We start from the raw sequence: 16953 nt of genomic DNA, 5'->3' as shown, positions 1-16953 counted from the left end.
AGGGGGCGAGACTCTGGGGGGAGCGTTGAGGTGGGGGAATGTTGGGTGAGGGCGGAGTGGAGTTGGCTGGATTGGAACTATTATGGGGGACTATGGGTAATGTATGCACAAACTCGGGGTTGGGAGGACTGGAGGATTGTATGGTAATAGTGGTGATGTGTGTGGGAGGAAGCAGCAGGGGAGAGTTATGTGGCGGGGGGATTTCGGGAATTGATTTGGGAGAGTTCAAGCCTCCGGAAGAGTGAGTTGGCTCCTCTGGGATGGCTGATCTGACAAGGCAGAGATCATCACAAGGGTGGGGAAGGGTAGGGCTGGGGATTGGGGTAAGAAAGAGGGGGGGACAAGATCACAAAAAAGGGGTCAATCAGGGGTTTACTATTGGGAGTCACTTAGGGCATGGGCTAGGGGGACAAGGGGGAGGAATGGGGGGAGGGACGAGAGAATCGCTTTTGGTGGGAACTTGGAATGTTAACGAGCTCAATAATCAGAGGAAGCATAGTAGGGTATTCAAAGAGTTGATTAGGCTGAAGTGGGATGTGACATTTCTGCAAGAAACGCACTTAAGGCCGCGAGATGCCCATATGTTACGACGTAGGCCTTTCCGGGAAGTAGTGGGTCATCAGGGAGGGGGAGCTAAGCGGATGGGGGAGTGGCTATTTTACTAAGGCAGAGTTGTGGGTTTGTAATTTGACAGGAGTTTCGGGACTCAAGTGGAAGATATGTGGCTCTAAGAGGAGTACTGCAGGGCAAGGAACTTACACTGATTAATTTATATGCTCCGAATACGGGGCAGAGGGAATTTTTCCAAACATTGTTAGGGGAGCTCCAAGGATTTATTAGGGGACAGGTGGTGGTGACTTTAATGTTGCCCCCAATGCATGCCTAGACCATTCCTCCGGGGGGGGGGGGGGGGGGCACCATAGCGGCCCTGGTCGTAAAGCATTGCTACAATTTTTGCGGGCGGTGGAAGTGGTAGATTGTTGGAGGCTGTTACATGGAGTGCAGCGGAATTACACATTTTACTCCCATGCGGCACAGTCTTATACTCGTATTGATGGATTATGGGTCCATCACAATAGCTGGTATATGGTGGAGGAGGCTGAGATAGGGACTATTCAAATCTAAGATCATGCACCAATGTGGATTAAACTTACCGGGTTGGGCCATTGCAAGCGGCAGGGCTACTGGAGACTTAATGATTCACTACTAGGAGACGAGAAAGTGCGGGAAGATATTAAGCTCAATATTCAGGAATTTAATTGCTTTAATGATAATGGGGAGGTAACAGATGGGGTATTATGGGATGCGCTGAAGGTCACTTGTTTCTTCTCCTAACCAGTTGAGCCTTTCTTTTTATAAGAGGACTGATCAGCCCTATAATTGTTTTTCTCATCATTCTGCTGTTTTGAGGTGCAGCTACCCAGAACTGCTTGCAGTACTTAAGTTGTGGCTTCATCATAAGGAGTCTTTCATGTTGCCAAGTGCCTTCTGAAAATCCATATACAATATATTGACCGTCTTGCTTTAAGTTTTTTTATTTACACATCTTACTGGAATATTACTGCCCGCCCCATCCTTGACCATTTTTAAATCTAGATTGAAAGCCCACCTCTTTAACATTGCTTTTGACTTGTAACCACTCCCCCGCATTAATTGATTTGCTTGCTTTATTTTTGCCTATTAGATTGTAAGCTCTTTAAGCAGGGACTGTCTTTCTTCTATGTTTGTGAAGCGCTGCGTACAATTTGTAGCGCTATAGAAATGCTAAATAGTAGTAGTAGTAGTAAGTGCCACCAGTGGCTAATCCAGGTACTTCTGACCTGGATTGGGCACTGTTGGAAGCAGGATACTGGGTTTAGATGAACCTCTGGTCTGACTCAGTATGGCTATTCTTATGTAATTATGCAGTGAGGTCACAATTTCGACTCTGGTTCATATTGGAGGTAAAAAAAAAAACCCACAGGATTAAGGCCTCCCTTAACCCTCCTGTAAAACACTGGTTGAAATAAGCACTCTTTCAAAATATATATGTGTGGCTCTGAGCTGGGATATTGTTCCCCACAGACATGTATTCCCTTTGGGAAATGGGAGAATACATGTTGATTTTTGCCCAACTCCTACCCCCTTGAAATCTGTGTGGTGTGGAAATCTACATGTAAACAGCAGCTTTTAAAATACCTATTTCTACATGGAAATGGTTGAAAATAGAGGCCATCATCTATTTTCGGTATATTTTAGGATCAATGTGAATTGATGCACTATACCAGCATTTCACACAGTGTACCATGGAAAAAGTCAGTACTGCCTACTTGTTCAGGTCCAGCCCAGCATAACTCTCCTTTCAGTAGCGAGACACACCGCATGCAGGAGCTCCTTTCTGTGAACACATGCCCCTCTGTTTCCTACATACACCATGTAGGAATTGGCATTGGGGTCAATGTAATAAGTGGTGATATGCTTTAGTGCAATGATTTACTCAGCATTTGCCCATACTAATATGACTCTGCTTGATACAGTAAGAGTTCAAGGGACCCTTTTACTAAGCCGCGGTAGGGCTACCGCACGCTAAGAGAACTACCGACCCGCTAAGATATCCCACGGTAATGTTCCGCTTAGTGCATGCTAAGACTGACCTGTAAAATATTTTATTTTCCAGCACGGGAGGAGTGTTTAGGGGGCAGAGAGTATGCGAGTACAATACTGCATGCTACCCAATTAGCGCAGGAGTAACATGGGAGCCCTTTCTGCCACCTAAATAGGTGGAACTATGGGGGAAATTAGCATGTGGCCATTTAAAAAAAAAAAAAAGCTGATCAGCCATTTTTCAGCTGCGCTAGAAAATTGTTGGAGCGCACAGTAAACCCTTGTGTTAATCGCAGCGCTGCCCACTCTCTAGCGTGCCTTAGTAAAATGACCTCTTAATAGGGAAAAATCTGTAGTAACGTCACCACTTTAAAGGATAGAATAGTTGATATACAAATGAAAGAATTGGAAATTATTTCCACAATAAAAAGTCACACTAAATTTTTGGTACTTTTTTTTTTTTACTGCCCCTTAACACTGAATATTTACTACTACTGCAGGAGTTAGTGATCTGAGCTGAAGTAGAGACCTATACCTGAGACCGTCCTTTAACTATCCAGGCAATATAAAGTCCCTGATGACCGCAGTAGGGTCTGCTCTGCTGCTCCTAAAAAATAAAATCCCTGGTGGCCCAAATGAGCCCTGAGCTCTGCTTTGCCTTTCCTCCCCTCCCTAGAAACAAGAGGGTCATGAACAGGGCTGGTGTTAGACATATAGGGGCCCAGAGCAGAAACTGGGGGGGGGGGGGGCAGAGCCCAAAGCGGGCCTTCAGTTTATGCCTTCTTCAGCATGAGGCAGGCTTGGCAGCCTCTTGTAGTATGGGGGCCCAGGGCTATTGCCCTGTTTGCCACCCCAGAACACAAAGCCCCCTCCCCAACTCATGTAAATTTAAGAGTCAGGAGCAATGCCCATTTGATCTTGCCTCCAGCCCTACCATCTTGGATAATGGCAGCACCAAACCCCTGCTAGTAAGAATGTACTGCCAAATAAGGGAGCAGACCTTTTAACACCTTTGTAATCAGTATGGGATAAGTACTTACTTATAGGAGCTTTTGATGGTCAACTTGAGCTATAATGGATGGTCTCGTTAACAAAGGCAAGTTGATATAGAAAGAGAGCTACAGCTTTAATTAAGAAATCACATTAATAAATGAACAGTACATTTAACAGAACATTTATCCTTAAAATTGATTACATCAATTTAAATGTAAAATAATATCTGTGAAGGTCTAGATACATCTAGACAGATTAAAGGACTAATGTATTTACGTTTGTTCCAACAGGTTAATATAGAAAATCTGGTACCATGATTGGATATAAATACCACAGTAAGAAATATATCTTCTCATCAAGACTTGGTTGAAAAAACTAAAATACAGAATTTAAATACATTTACAATACATGAAGAACTCTGCTTTCATGTGCTATGAGTGGTATTCACACTATTTCAGAACAATTTAAAAGTGATCTTGAAACAGAATTCCAGATAGCATACAACTTATGTTCATAATGTACCCTGAAGCTGTCCTGGAAATATACAATTGAACAAAACTAAACTGATAGCAAATATATCAAATTCAAAATATATGCTGTTTCAGCATTGCTTTTTATGGGCACACAGAAGTAGGCGTTTAAGTGCAAGTAAGTGTTTGTGTATTTATTATAGGATTGCCAAGTACGAGGTCACTGTTATTTTTCTGCTTAAATCTCATCCAGTCAATAACCGCTAGAAATGAACATCCTGTAGCAGTTCTTATTGCAATGTGGCCACATTAGGAGTCAGAAATGTAAAAAGACTGTAGTTCTAAGATAAGCAGGCAGCAGAAAAGACAATAGTTCAAACTCTTGGGCACAAGTCACCCAAATTCATTTTGGCTCTGAAAGACAAACAGAAAGCATTGTATTTTCACAAGATATTAGGAGCATGCAGGGAAGATTCTTTTGTGTTGTGGCGTTTATAAATGATTTCATTTTAGCTTGTGCTTAGAGCTTACTTACTAAAGGTCGCTACCATGTTAGCACACATTCACACTTTTTTTTTTAATAGTGGGTCCTGTTTAATGCAATGAGACTCAATTAACTAATAATATGTTACCTGTGATAGCATAAACCTAGCATGGAAGCACACATAATGTTTTCTCCTATGTTTTAACTCAGGGAAAAATGCTTACTAAATAAGGTCCCAAAGGCTAGTTGTGTTAATTATTTTTAATACCCACTATAATACTAACCTGCCTTTAACACCATTAATGTGCATTAGTAGGAAGGAACTGCTTCTCTTAACCAGCAGCAAAGCTTTTTAGCTTGTGCTGAAAACGTTTTTGGGGTGTTTGTTTTTTTGTCATTTCACTTTCAACATGAAACACAATAAACATGGATGTTTGTCATTTCAAAATGAAAGCACATCCCTACAACGTATTTGTTACAGCCTGACAACATGCACCCATAAAATGGATTCATTGTTGACACTCCATTAAAATGCCTTTCAGGTACAAATATTCTCAGAAATACCCAGTCACCCAAATACTTATCTATTCAATTCCAGGAACCTTCATGCATGTAAATTAAAGGTCAACCAAATTTCAGTTTTGCTGCCAGCACTGGACTAAAATTCAAATTCTGCCCTGTTTTGATTTCAGCTGATACTGAAACTCCCGCTCCAGCACCACTTCAACTTCCCCCTCCCCCCTGCCAAACAAGTGTGGCCCCTCTCCCTCCCACCCCCGGAAATAAAGCAGGCTCCACTTCCGACCCCCTTTAACAAAATCCCCCCCCCCCCCCCCCTCCGGGCCTACCTTACAAATCCTAGTGACCTATTCAGGGCAGGAGCGATCTCAGTTGCTGCTGTCCACGCCGGCCCCAAGGTCAAAGTGGCTGTCACAAGGTCCCACAGCAGTCTTGTGAGGAATAGGCAGAAGTGATCCAAGCCAGTTTTATGCGGGGGGGGGGGGGGGGGGTGCTATGGGTCAGGGCCCACTTTTGTTCAGGGAGGTCAGGAGTGGAAGTTGCTTTTGTTCCTGCTCCAGTTTTGTGTAAGCCTGGCCACATCCCTCCACAAATGTAAAACATTTGACACTAAGGAAAACTAGGAAATTTAGCTGTAACAAGCCCTAGTCTTCAACTCTTTCATGCAACATTGCAAAAAAACTTTAGCAACCTTCCCAGATTCCAGTTCTAGCTGAAATGATTGTGGTGCTTGTTATTTTTAAAGCTGGTTTGTCACATATAAGCAGCTTGAGCTTTGAAGTTTATCATCTCCCCAGTTTTAAATGCTGGTGATGTGAAGTGAGTGATTCCGCATACCTAAACAGTCAGTCTAACATCTAACAAAGACTTACTTAATTTTTACAAGATCCGCAGGGCCTCTGGGCTACCTTTTTTAAACACACAATATGATTACTTTTATTAACCAAACATTGCCAAACAACATACAAAATTTACAAATTTGGAGTGTAGCAAGTCTCTTGTATATTCTAAAGAAAATGGCTGGGATGCAGCTATTGTACTCAGATCATAGCCTCCTGAATGTAAACAAGACAGACTGAGATGGAGTCAAAGCAATAATTGTTACTGAAAATCTCAAAAGTTCAAGGTCATGTCATGAGGGACTCGTACAACCTTTCATTCAATGTATAAAAGCCCCGATTCTGACTACTGGAAAATCTTAACTGGTTACCTTTCCACTATCATGACAGCTAATACTTCAGAAGAAGTCAGATTCCCATTCCCTTTACAATTACAGTTCTTCCCTGTAGCTGAAAATGCTAAAATGTGCTTGCGATAGTACACTAAAAACATACATGAAAAGTAATTTGATTGTGCAGTGTTTTAAAAAAACTAACAAAACTGCTCCTTATAAAACTTTGATGATACCAACAAACTTAAAATGGAATCCCACTGTACATAGAACAGTGCCACCCCCCACCTTGCCCTCTTCAGTTCTTCATTCTAGAAGAAAGAGCTGGTGGTGAGTGTGTGGTGGTGGTGGTGGTGGTGGTCGTCGTTTCATGACAGGTCTAATATGTGGCAAGTGTGAGGACAGTGTTCAGTACAAAGACACCATCAAGAAGAAGAAGTAGCGTCTTTTTCATGTTGCGTGTTGGTGATGTGTCTTTGTACTGAACCTTCTAGGATCCGTTTGAGGGAATTTGCTTACTCCTGAAAAAGGCAAAGCCAAAACTTGGCCAAGTTGAGTCCCTCTCCAACAAAATCTATTTTTGGTGAACTCTCATCATTCCTTCGTTCCCTGGATCACCTTTGCTGTCTGTGCTGCCAGTCATCTGGATTTTCTATTATCCGGACAGCTCTCTGCAGAGGTTAGTCCAGATAATTGGTGCCCTACTGTACTTGTAAAATGAGACATTAACCGACAGCAATGGAGAGCCAGAAAAACCAGGGTTACACATATCCTACCCTAGGAATAGTTGCACGTGGCACGTGTGGCTCTGGGATTCTATGAACTTGTTACATACAATGTACATTACTTTTACACTGAAGCACAGCATTAGGCCCATGTATTACCTAAAACATTTTTCACTTGTCTTGCTTTCACAAGAATCAGACTTAAAAAAAAAAAAAATCTCCCAATCATATGTCTTTATCTTACTATTAGCTGGAAGCTAGGCCAACAAAACAGTTCGTAAAATTAGCAAGTTAAAAGACCAACTAGCTAAAAGCAGGAACTATTTTAAACTTGCGGTGGAGGCTGATATAAATGTTTTAGTGGCAGAGCTACTGAACTGTGAATAGCTGAGGTAACTGATGCTCTCCTGTACTGAACTAAAGCAATATGAATTGAAAACGATTGAGCAATGGATAGTAGCTCAAAATTTCCACAGCGTAACATCCTACTCAAACAGGAAAGATGTATCTGTGCGATACATGAAAACTGCACAGAATTGAAAACTACAGCCTTTGGTCATCAACTATTCATTTTCATGTAAAATATTACAGTGGTCTGTAAGATGATACTGGTATTTCTACTCTAGTAACGGTTAGAGCAGGCAGTATAGGTCCCGAAAGAAGCGAATTCATCTCTACCTTGGTTTTGGTTCGTTGTTTAATCTCGTTTCTCATGTTGTTACTACAGTGATGCTTGGGTTCGTCTAGCCTCATATTCTGTCCTTTTGGGGCTGTCCTTGCCTGCTGCAGTTTCATAGCAAGATGCTCATTTTGTTTTCCAATCCCAGCACTTGATGGAGTAGGACCAGATTTACTAGGTATAAAAGAGCACTGCCAATAAAAATATTCATTTTCTCGTAATGCGGGGGCTCTCGGTATTCCTGAAGCAAAACCAGGTGTGGTTTCTTGAACTTTTATCTCTTTGCTCGATAGATCAGTTCTCCTCTCAGCATTTCCTCTTTCACTCGGTTGCTCGTGTTTTTTTATCATGGTGCCCGATGAAGGATTCTCCATTAAGGCTCTGCCAAGCCCTCTCTCTTGTGGCTGGATCACGCCTTTACTCTTTCTCAGTGACGTATCTGAAGAATCACTGCTCATTGCTGATCCCACTGGTGGCAAAATCTGAAATGTATTTAAAAGCAGTGACTCCTCATTATCAGAGCTGACAGAAGAATCAAGGTTCAAGCCCTTTTTAATTTCCCTGTAAGCAAGGGACGCTGGACTGATGATATTTTTCTGTTTCTCTTGGTACCAAACACTGTGTTCCTTTGCTTGTTTCTGCTCTCCTTGACCGGCATTAGTAGACAATTTGTTGATATGTGTTTCTTTCCTAGGACCCACCAGAACGCTGGTGTTTTTGGAAGTCTCTGCTGGTAACCCTTCCGTAGGGGCAGACGCATCTTCTTGAGCTGAGGAAACCGCAGCGGCAGCAGGTGACCTCCCTGCAGGTTTTGATTGCGGAGCCGTAGTTCTAGGTTCTAGAGTCAAATTTTTGTCCGTGACTTGTACCATATCTAAACACAACAGGCAGTTGTTAACCGTCTCCCCCATTCTTGCTTTTCTTACTTTTTTGGGGGGCTGAAGGCAAGCAAATGGAGAGGCTCTTCCCCAGCCTTGTACCTGTGAACATAAAAGCAGATTACATTGCCACAAACAGAAGAGATCCAACAGGGGAAGAAGAAAAACAAAACAGCACAGCAATGCCAAAGGCTTTCTTCTACATTAGGCACAGTATGCTTGGCTTCAAAGTCAGTAACATCCCCTAGTTAAAGCAAGAAAATAAAATGAGGCTGAAAGGAGCAAAAGGAAAAAAAATATGGCAGGTGAAGACTAAACTAAACAACACACACATACACAATTTCAGCAATACTAATTACGGTAAACTCTTCTAATTTTACAGGAATCCAGGTTCAGATCCACAAATATTTATTTTTATTTTTTATTTTAGTTACATTTGTACCCCGCGCTTTCCCGCTCATGGCAGGCTCAATGCGGCTTACATGGGGCAATGGAGGGTTAAGTGACTTGCCCAGAGTCACAAGGAGCTGCCTGTGCCTGAGGTGGGAATTGAACTCAGTTCCTCAGGACCAGAGTCTACCACCCTAACCACTAGGCCAAAATGATATAGGTTACTTTTGGGTCTACTGCAGAGATGCAAGAATTCAAGCCTCAAATATGCATGAAGGAGATTTGCATGCAAATCTATCTCATGCATATTCATTAGGGTATTCTGAAAACCTGACCTGTTTTGTGGCATTTGAGGCCTGAATTCCTATATCCCGGGTATATGGATTTATATAGAAGAATGCAAGATTAGTTGAATAAATTGCCTTTCCTTTGGATTGCAACATAAAGTTTGGTTTAGATTTCTATGAATATCTGTACAGAGTGGGACAATTTAACCTTTACTGTAGCATTTTAAAACTACTGTACTATTGATTTTGTTATTTGGAATTGTGTATATATAATGCATTAGTGAACCGCTTATGAGTATCAATAGGAAGGTATATTGTAAATTAAATGAAAAAAAATCTTCAACTATATCAAAGGGACGCGTGAATCAGAGAGCATGTGCCTGTGAAGTGAGTTAATACAGAGATCTGATGCACACTCTTTATCGCACTGGAGTGGAGGAGTAGCCTAGTAGTTAGTGCAGTGGACTTTGATCCCGGGGAACTGGGTTAGATTCTCACTGCAACTTCTCCTGACTCTGGGCAAGTCACTTAACCCTCCATTGCCCTCTAAGTAAACCGCTTTGAATGTACTTGCAAAAAAACACAGAAAGGCAGTATATCAAGTCCCATTTCCCTTTCCCTAAAGAAGTCTCTAGTGCCTGATTTATGCAAACCAGACTCAGCACAAATATAGAAACACATAAAAATGTAGACAGATGAAGACCATATGGCCCATCTATGCCATCTACTCCCCCTATAATTCCCTTACAGATCCTATGTATTTGTCCCAAGCTCTCTTGAATTCAGATATTGGTTTATTCATCGCTAGTTTCAGCTAGCCTCAGATACTAAAGAAAACAAGATTTCACTTATGATCTATTCATGCTTTAGAGTACATGAATTACTGCCGATGATTATTATGACCCGTTTGTTACAAACACTTTTTCCCATAAGGTGGAAGTTGCTCTCTCTTTCATTAATTGTACATCTTCTGCTACAGGATGTGTGTGAGACATGACATCACTAATTAGAGACCAGAGAGAACAAAGGATTCAAGAAGCTGATGGGGAGCTGCTTTGCTACTGAGCTCTGCACTTTTTATCAGGTGCATCAGATTTAACTTGTCCTAATACAAGTGTCAGAAAATTAAATCCTGAGGCAAGTGAAACATAAGGAGACCACCTAAGGTTACAAATATATTTTAAAGCACCCTATGTTGAGTACTGATCCCAGTTTTCAGTTTAAACTGCCTAGATTTATAGTAGTAGTAGAAGCTATTCCTGGCCACCAACGGTATGTCAAACTATTGTAGATAAAATACAGGCAAGTTGGTGAGTTGACTGTTGCGTTCCTGAGATTGAAAACAATCCTGAATAAGCAGGTGTGGAAGCTGTGTTATCCACTTTTAAACGTAATAAACAGAAACAAAAACAAGATCATAAAATAATACTTTTTCTGTTGGACTAACTTAATACATTTTTTGACTAGTTTTTGAAGGTAATATGTTGTTCTTCGGGTCAGAAATGAGAAAAAGATGACATATCAGAATATATAAGTGAAACATAAAAGCATTCCAGTGAATCTCATAAAATTATCCTGCTTGGTCATCCTCTGATCACCCATCCATCTCCTCCCCAACCCCTACTTTTCTCCCTGAGACTGTCATTTAATGTGTTGTAGTGACTACTAATAAACCCATTTTGTATTTCATCTGGTCTTTTTGCTATTCTGTTTCCATATTGGCTTTTGTGGATCGATTATCTTGTTGTTTCTTGGGACCAGTTTTGATCTTATGGGGCGTGGTGGTTTTTGGAGAGCTCTGACCCCATGGTGACTAAGGCACCCTTAATTGCTACTTTTGCGCAGGAACCCAACTAATTGGATTCTTTGCCTGTACTCATTTTTTGGTCAGATTTCTATTTTTCCTGACCTCTGCAGAGCTACTCAATTGAGAACAATAAGCCAAAAAAAAGCTTATGTCTCAACTCTTAGCATTGGGAGGGTCTTTTTTGTTCTTTTTGTTTCAATTTCCATGTAAATATTTTGTGAAAGTTTCTGGAAAAAAAATCTTAATTTTTTTTTTTTTACCCTGAGCACTTGAAAAAGGATCCCACCCAGCCCCTTTGATGTGTCCTTTCCTTCTGTTGGTTTAGATGCAGGATTAAAATAAGATAGCGGTAATTACTGATTTTTCTGGCACCATTCCTGAAGAAGTTATTGTTATATCTCCTGAGATCTTAGAATTTCACTTGGCCCTCTGTTTCCTTTTTTTTTTTTTATATTTTTTTTATTGAAATTGTCATCAAATAAACAGCATTCAAACTACCAACATTTCAATTACAATTTGCTTTTCATTTGTTAAATTCCCCCCCTCTGATCAACCATATCTTACCCTCCCTCCCTACCCAGGTGGTGACTGAGTGTAATCATTATATTGTTCATAAAGTGTCCATATCTTATTAAAAGATAGTACGGATCCTCTTCGCATGGCTGTTAGCTTGGACATTTGGTAAAGAAAGTCTACTTTCCTGGTTACCGACTGTAAGGATGGTGTCTCTACTTGCTTCCATTTTCGAGCCAAGCCTAGTTTTGCAGCTACAAAATATTGAATCGCCAGTCTGTGTTGCCAGCTTGGAATGGACGCTGGACGGAAATGAAGCAAACAGTTCTCCGCCTTCCATGCAAATGTGATCTGTAATATGCTGTTAACCAGTTCCATTACAGCTTTCCAATATATCTTTACTTTCTCGCAAGTCCACCAAATGTGGTAAAATGATCCCCTGTGTCCACAATCTCTCCAACATTGCCCCGAGACTCCCGGGTACATTTTATGGAGGCGCTCAGGCGTATAGTACCACCAATACAACATTTTAAACCCATTTTCATTCACTGATTGTGCTAGTGATGGCTTAAGTAAGTATTTGTAATTTGCTTTCCATTCTGTTTTGGTGTATGTGGTCTGTAACGCATCTTCCCACTGGGCTTGATAGCGCACTTGTGGGTCGGTGCGCCCCAGCAGGGCCAAGTATATGCGAGTTATACCTCCCCTGCCTCCCCCTCTACTAATAGCTATCTCCATGTCTGTTTCGGCTAGGTCCAACTCATCCTGCGCTTTCTTTTTAAGGAAGCTACGTAAGTTACAGTAGTATGTGAGGTCTCTTTCTTTTAGACCATACTCTTCCTGAAGCTCTCTAAATGGAAGCATTTTTCCTTCTTTCCACAATTGTCCCAGTGTGCATAACCCTGCTTGGGCCCATATCTCAAATATCTTCTCCGATTTCCCCAGTGAAAATCCTGTTGCCCATCTTAGAGCCGTTTGCCGATAATAATTCCTCTCAGGGAAAAGCTTCTTCCTCACTTGATACCATGTCCACATAGGATGTTTTAATCCAATGGGCATTTGTTTAATTATGGGGACTAATTCCTCTCCTGGTATCCATAAAATATCCCCAATTGCTCTCCTACCCAGCCATGCTCTTTCCCAATGTAACCATTTCTTGGCTGCTCCAGGGGACCATTCTGCCAAAATACGAAGTTGTGCCGCTTGATAATATAAGTAAAAATTTGGTACCCCCATTCCTCCTCTCTCCCAAGTTTGGTACATCATAGTTCGCCGTACTCTTGGTGGGCGTTGCCCTCTGTTTCCTTGATTAGTGGTGGTTGATATTTTTTTGCATTTATATATTACCTTTGGTATTGTTAGATCAATTCTTTTTTTCCCTTTTATATTTCTTTAGGTACAAAAGTAGGCCTAACAGACCACAAAATATATTTATTTGATGTTTGAACAAAGAACCTAAACAAAATAAATATATAAGTATAAAATGATAAACTTACCATATATTATAATGTTGTAAGTTTTTATTTTGAAAGTGGAATCAGTATATTTTTACCAACTCCACAGCCCCGACGGCAACAATGGAACATAAGTCCACTCCATTTAAAACAGCGTGATACCACTGTAACTGGTGAGCTAAATAATCCCATAATGGATCATGTCAAAAATGTACATAAAACCTCTTTATCTGTAATGCTGAGAGAACAAACCACTTTGACATCATGGCGAATGCTAGAAAGTCAAACTGCCTAATAGATAAGTTTGCTCCACACCCTCTACCCAATGAAAGCCTGCCTGAGGGAAATTATAATAGCTCCTCGTGTAGCCCTCCTCTGTGCAGAGGACAGGGCAAACTGGTTTATTGATTGGGCGGATGCAGAAAGCTACCACAGGAGACAGCGCACCCTTAATGAGCAGTTTACCTGCTTGTTAATGGCTACTGTATGTTAAAAGAATTTCTGTGCTGAGGTTTACTCCTGCGGTAGACATGAGCACACAGCATATTAAAATGCATGCTAAAGAGCCAATCAACTGTCTGAGGCTGACATGGAGCCCCCACAGTAGGCATTGGCCCCATCTCCTTCCCCTCTGCCCCACTCTGGAATTGTCCCATCCCCTGAAACCACCTGACCCCCCCCCCCCCAATGATATTGAAAAAGAAATTTCCATGTGGCGCTCCCCCCCCCAACATGACCAGCCCCCAACCTTCCTCCTTCCTGACAAAACTATTTCTCCAAGTGTCTAGTGGCACCCTGCGCCCCCCCCGTCCCCAAACTCCCGTACCTTGAATGACGCAGGAGTGATGCCCACTCGCTCCTGCCTCCAGGCTATCATTTCTAAAATGGCAGCCCCTATTCAGCCTGGTGCAAACTGAAGACGCACCGGGCAGGGCTAGTTTGCCATATAAGAAAGAAATTCCATACATGGAATGCCATAATAAAAGGAAAAACTGTCAAGCCAAAAACAACCTATAAAATAAAGTTTTACAGTAGATAGAAATGGCCAAACACATCTACTCATTTTATATACAGATAAATTTAAATTGTTGTCAAGAAATTGTTCTTAAGCTACACTTCAAGAAATTAAAAAATAACTTACTGCTCCTTCCCATCCTGTTCCAATAACAGACTCCATACAATTTTCATCTTCCTCTGAATTTTTTTCACTGATCCTTAGAAGACTAAAAACAAGGTTCCTTCCAGTTTCACTTGGATGCAAATTTTTCCACCAAATTTCTTCTTGCTGATTCTCATCTTTTTCACCACAGGAATTCATAATGGCTTCACTTCTTTACCAGTTTATTACTTCAGCTGCAATTCAAAAAAACAATTTTTTTTAATTTAAAAACATATAGCAAACCAAATACAATCAAGAACTTACATCAGAAAAATCTGTAGTCAAAACATTTGACTTCAACTGTGTAATGCTTTGAGAATATCTATTATTTTTAAAGCTTTATAGAGCATCTTAAAAATGATTAAATGTGATTGTTAAATGCAAATAAGTAAAAATATTGGACCTGATATTCAACACTACTTAACCAGGTAGGAGAAGTTCCTATGAGGTTAAGTAGCACTGACTGGATCAGAACTGCAATTTTAGCAGCATGTAAGTGGACAGTGCCACTGCTTAGTGCCAGGGCGGTCAAAGGGCAGAGTCTGGGTGGAGCTGAGAGTTAGCTGGACACTGCTGATATCTAGTGGCGGTGCTTCGATAACTATTAAGTTACCTTAGGACAGCCAAGTTACCCAGGTACCACCGTTCAACATCAGCGGTGTCCAGGTAACTCCCAGTGACTGCATACGCAGTGGTGTTACCCTGAGAGGGCCTGGCACTGAATATGTGGACACAATTCAGCCAGTGGCAGCCAGCATTTAACAAAACATTGACCACCACTGGCTGAACATACTTATATTATTTTACTTATTTGTTGCATTTGTATCCCACATTTTCCCACCTATTTGCAGGCTCAATGTAGCTTACATAGTACCGTGAAGCGATCGCCTTTCCGGTATGACAAATACAGAGTGATATTATGGTATAATAAGGTGCATGTGTGATTTACACATAAGGAAATAGAAAGGAGGAAGCGTTATGTCCAGTTCAAGTATTAGTATCGTTGTGTTGCAGGATTCGGGCATTTCAGTTGGATCGTTAGGGTATGCCTTTTTGAACAGGATAGTCTTTAGTGATTTCCGGAAGTTTGGTAGGTCATACGTTGTTTTCGCGGCATTTGGTAGTGCGTTCCAAAGTTGCATGCTTATACAGGAGAAGCTGGATGCATAGATTGATTTGTATTTGAGTGCTTTGCAGCTTGGGTAGTGAAGGTTTAGGTATGAGCGTGTTGATCTTGGGTGGTGAAGCAAAGAATATGATGGCATACATAATCTTTAATGTATTATTGGGATTTATTAACTGCCTATATGAAGAGATTCACCCATCTGTCTACTCTGCCCAGTTTCTATCCTAGCACCAACACTATAGATCCCAGTTTAGAGGATGACCAAAACCAATTTTTTTTTGTTTCAGCCATAACAGAAATCAACCGCTGCCCCCCAATGAGTGGTGCGCCCCCCCCCGACGAAGAGGACCAACTCCCCAGAACAAAAGAAGATTCCCTCTCAGACCCCAGACCCCCACCACTACCAGTTTTGGTGGTCAAGATGGGGCAGGCGTGATCCCTATTTGCTCCTGCCGGCGCTGTTGTCAAAATGGCTCCTGTGACTTCTGGTGGCAGTCTCAAGATTGAGACTGCCACCAGAGGTCGCAGCAGCCATTTTGAGAGTGGCATGGATAGGCAGTCACTCCTACCCATACTGATTCCAATCTCAAAATGGCTGCTATGACCTTTAGTGGCAAGTCTCACGAGACTGCTTTTGAAGCTGTGGGAGCTATTTTGACAACAGGGGCAGCAGCTAGTGGACATCATTCCTACCCCAACTGTACCACCAATGCTTGTAAGGTAGGCCCTGGGGGGGGGGGGGGGGTGGAGAGGGGGAGCAAGGGTTGCACCAATTTCAGGGACACTGCACAGTTTCAGCTAAAAACACACTTGCATTTTTGGCTGAAACTGAAACAAGACCAAATTTGGATTTTGGGGCCCAGAGCAGATACCTTTTTTGCCCCCCCCCCCCCCTCCCCGCCAGACCTGTTCAGCACCAAAGCTGAAATTCAATCTGCCTCTAACCCAGTTGACCTCCAGCTTGCCCTCATTTATTCAGAGATCATCTCTACTTATCCCAAGCTTTCTTTAATTCCACTGGAAGGCTGTTCCATATATCTACCCGCCTTTCTGTGAAGAAATGGCTTTTATTGATACTCCTGAATCTATCTACTCCTTGAAGCCTCATATTGTAGAGGACTCTTTCCTGTTGAAAAGGTTTGCATTGTATGCAATATTTTTATATTTGAGAAGTTTATTTAATAAGATTTATTAATCATCTTTATGTAGAGGTTCGCTTCAAATGTCTCTTTCATATGTCCTTTCTTCTAGAGGTATTACTATTAGGTCCTTTGGCCTCAAATTCTAGGGATTTGGTGTACCCCTGGTAATATGTTTGAAATCTTGTTCTTGAGTATCTCTACCCTAAGTCCTTTTGGAGTTATGGCCTTCAGAATTTGATACAATTCTAGGTGATGTCTCACCCACACCCTGTTTACAGGCATTATTATACCTTAGTTACTTTTTTCTTACTGCTTTGGCAATTATGCCTTCTAGGTCTAAGCAGAAAGAGTCAGGATTTATCCCAGAGTGATCCTGATTCTCACTTTGGGATAGCAGAAGCTTGATATCTTTGTTACTTGGCACACAGAAGCTTTAAATGGTGGTGATTTGCCTGTGGGACCATCAGCAGAGTAACAATTCTACTTGACAGGAAGCCTCTCTCTCTCTCCTCCTGATCAATCTAACTGGCGCTCTAATGTAAGCCTAGTGGCACGTGCTGCATGGACTACTGA

At 41.6% G+C, this 16953-nt stretch overlaps 1 protein-coding gene across 3 annotated transcripts in view; it reads right to left on the bottom strand.

Moving 5' to 3' along the window:
- Window positions 1-3783: 3783 nt before the first annotated feature.
- LOC115459602 (uncharacterized protein C16orf46 homolog) overlaps window positions 3784-16953 on the bottom strand; it is a 60291-nt gene continuing 47121 nt past the window's right edge. For 2 of the 3 annotated variants that reach the window (XM_030189411.1, XM_030189410.1), the window contains exons 2-3: window positions 14095-14306; window positions 6684-8604 (exon numbers count right to left, since the gene is read on the bottom strand). In XM_030189411.1, the coding sequence (XP_030045271.1) occupies window positions 7531-8604; window positions 14095-14271 (1251 nt within the window). In that variant the 5' untranslated portion in view covers window positions 14272-14306 and the 3' untranslated portion in view covers window positions 6684-7530. Of the gene's footprint in view, window positions 4461-6683; window positions 8605-14094; window positions 14307-16953 lie in introns of those variants that run through there. The other variant, XM_030189412.1, reaches the window with a different exon arrangement.

This window comes from Microcaecilia unicolor, unplaced genomic scaffold, assembly GCF_901765095.1.
Source record: "Microcaecilia unicolor unplaced genomic scaffold, aMicUni1.1, whole genome shotgun sequence".
Taxonomy (NCBI): Eukaryota; Metazoa; Chordata; class Amphibia; order Gymnophiona; family Siphonopidae; genus Microcaecilia; species Microcaecilia unicolor.
The sequence above is the reverse complement of the archived record's forward strand: the minus strand, read 5'-3'. Positions and strand labels throughout refer to the sequence as shown.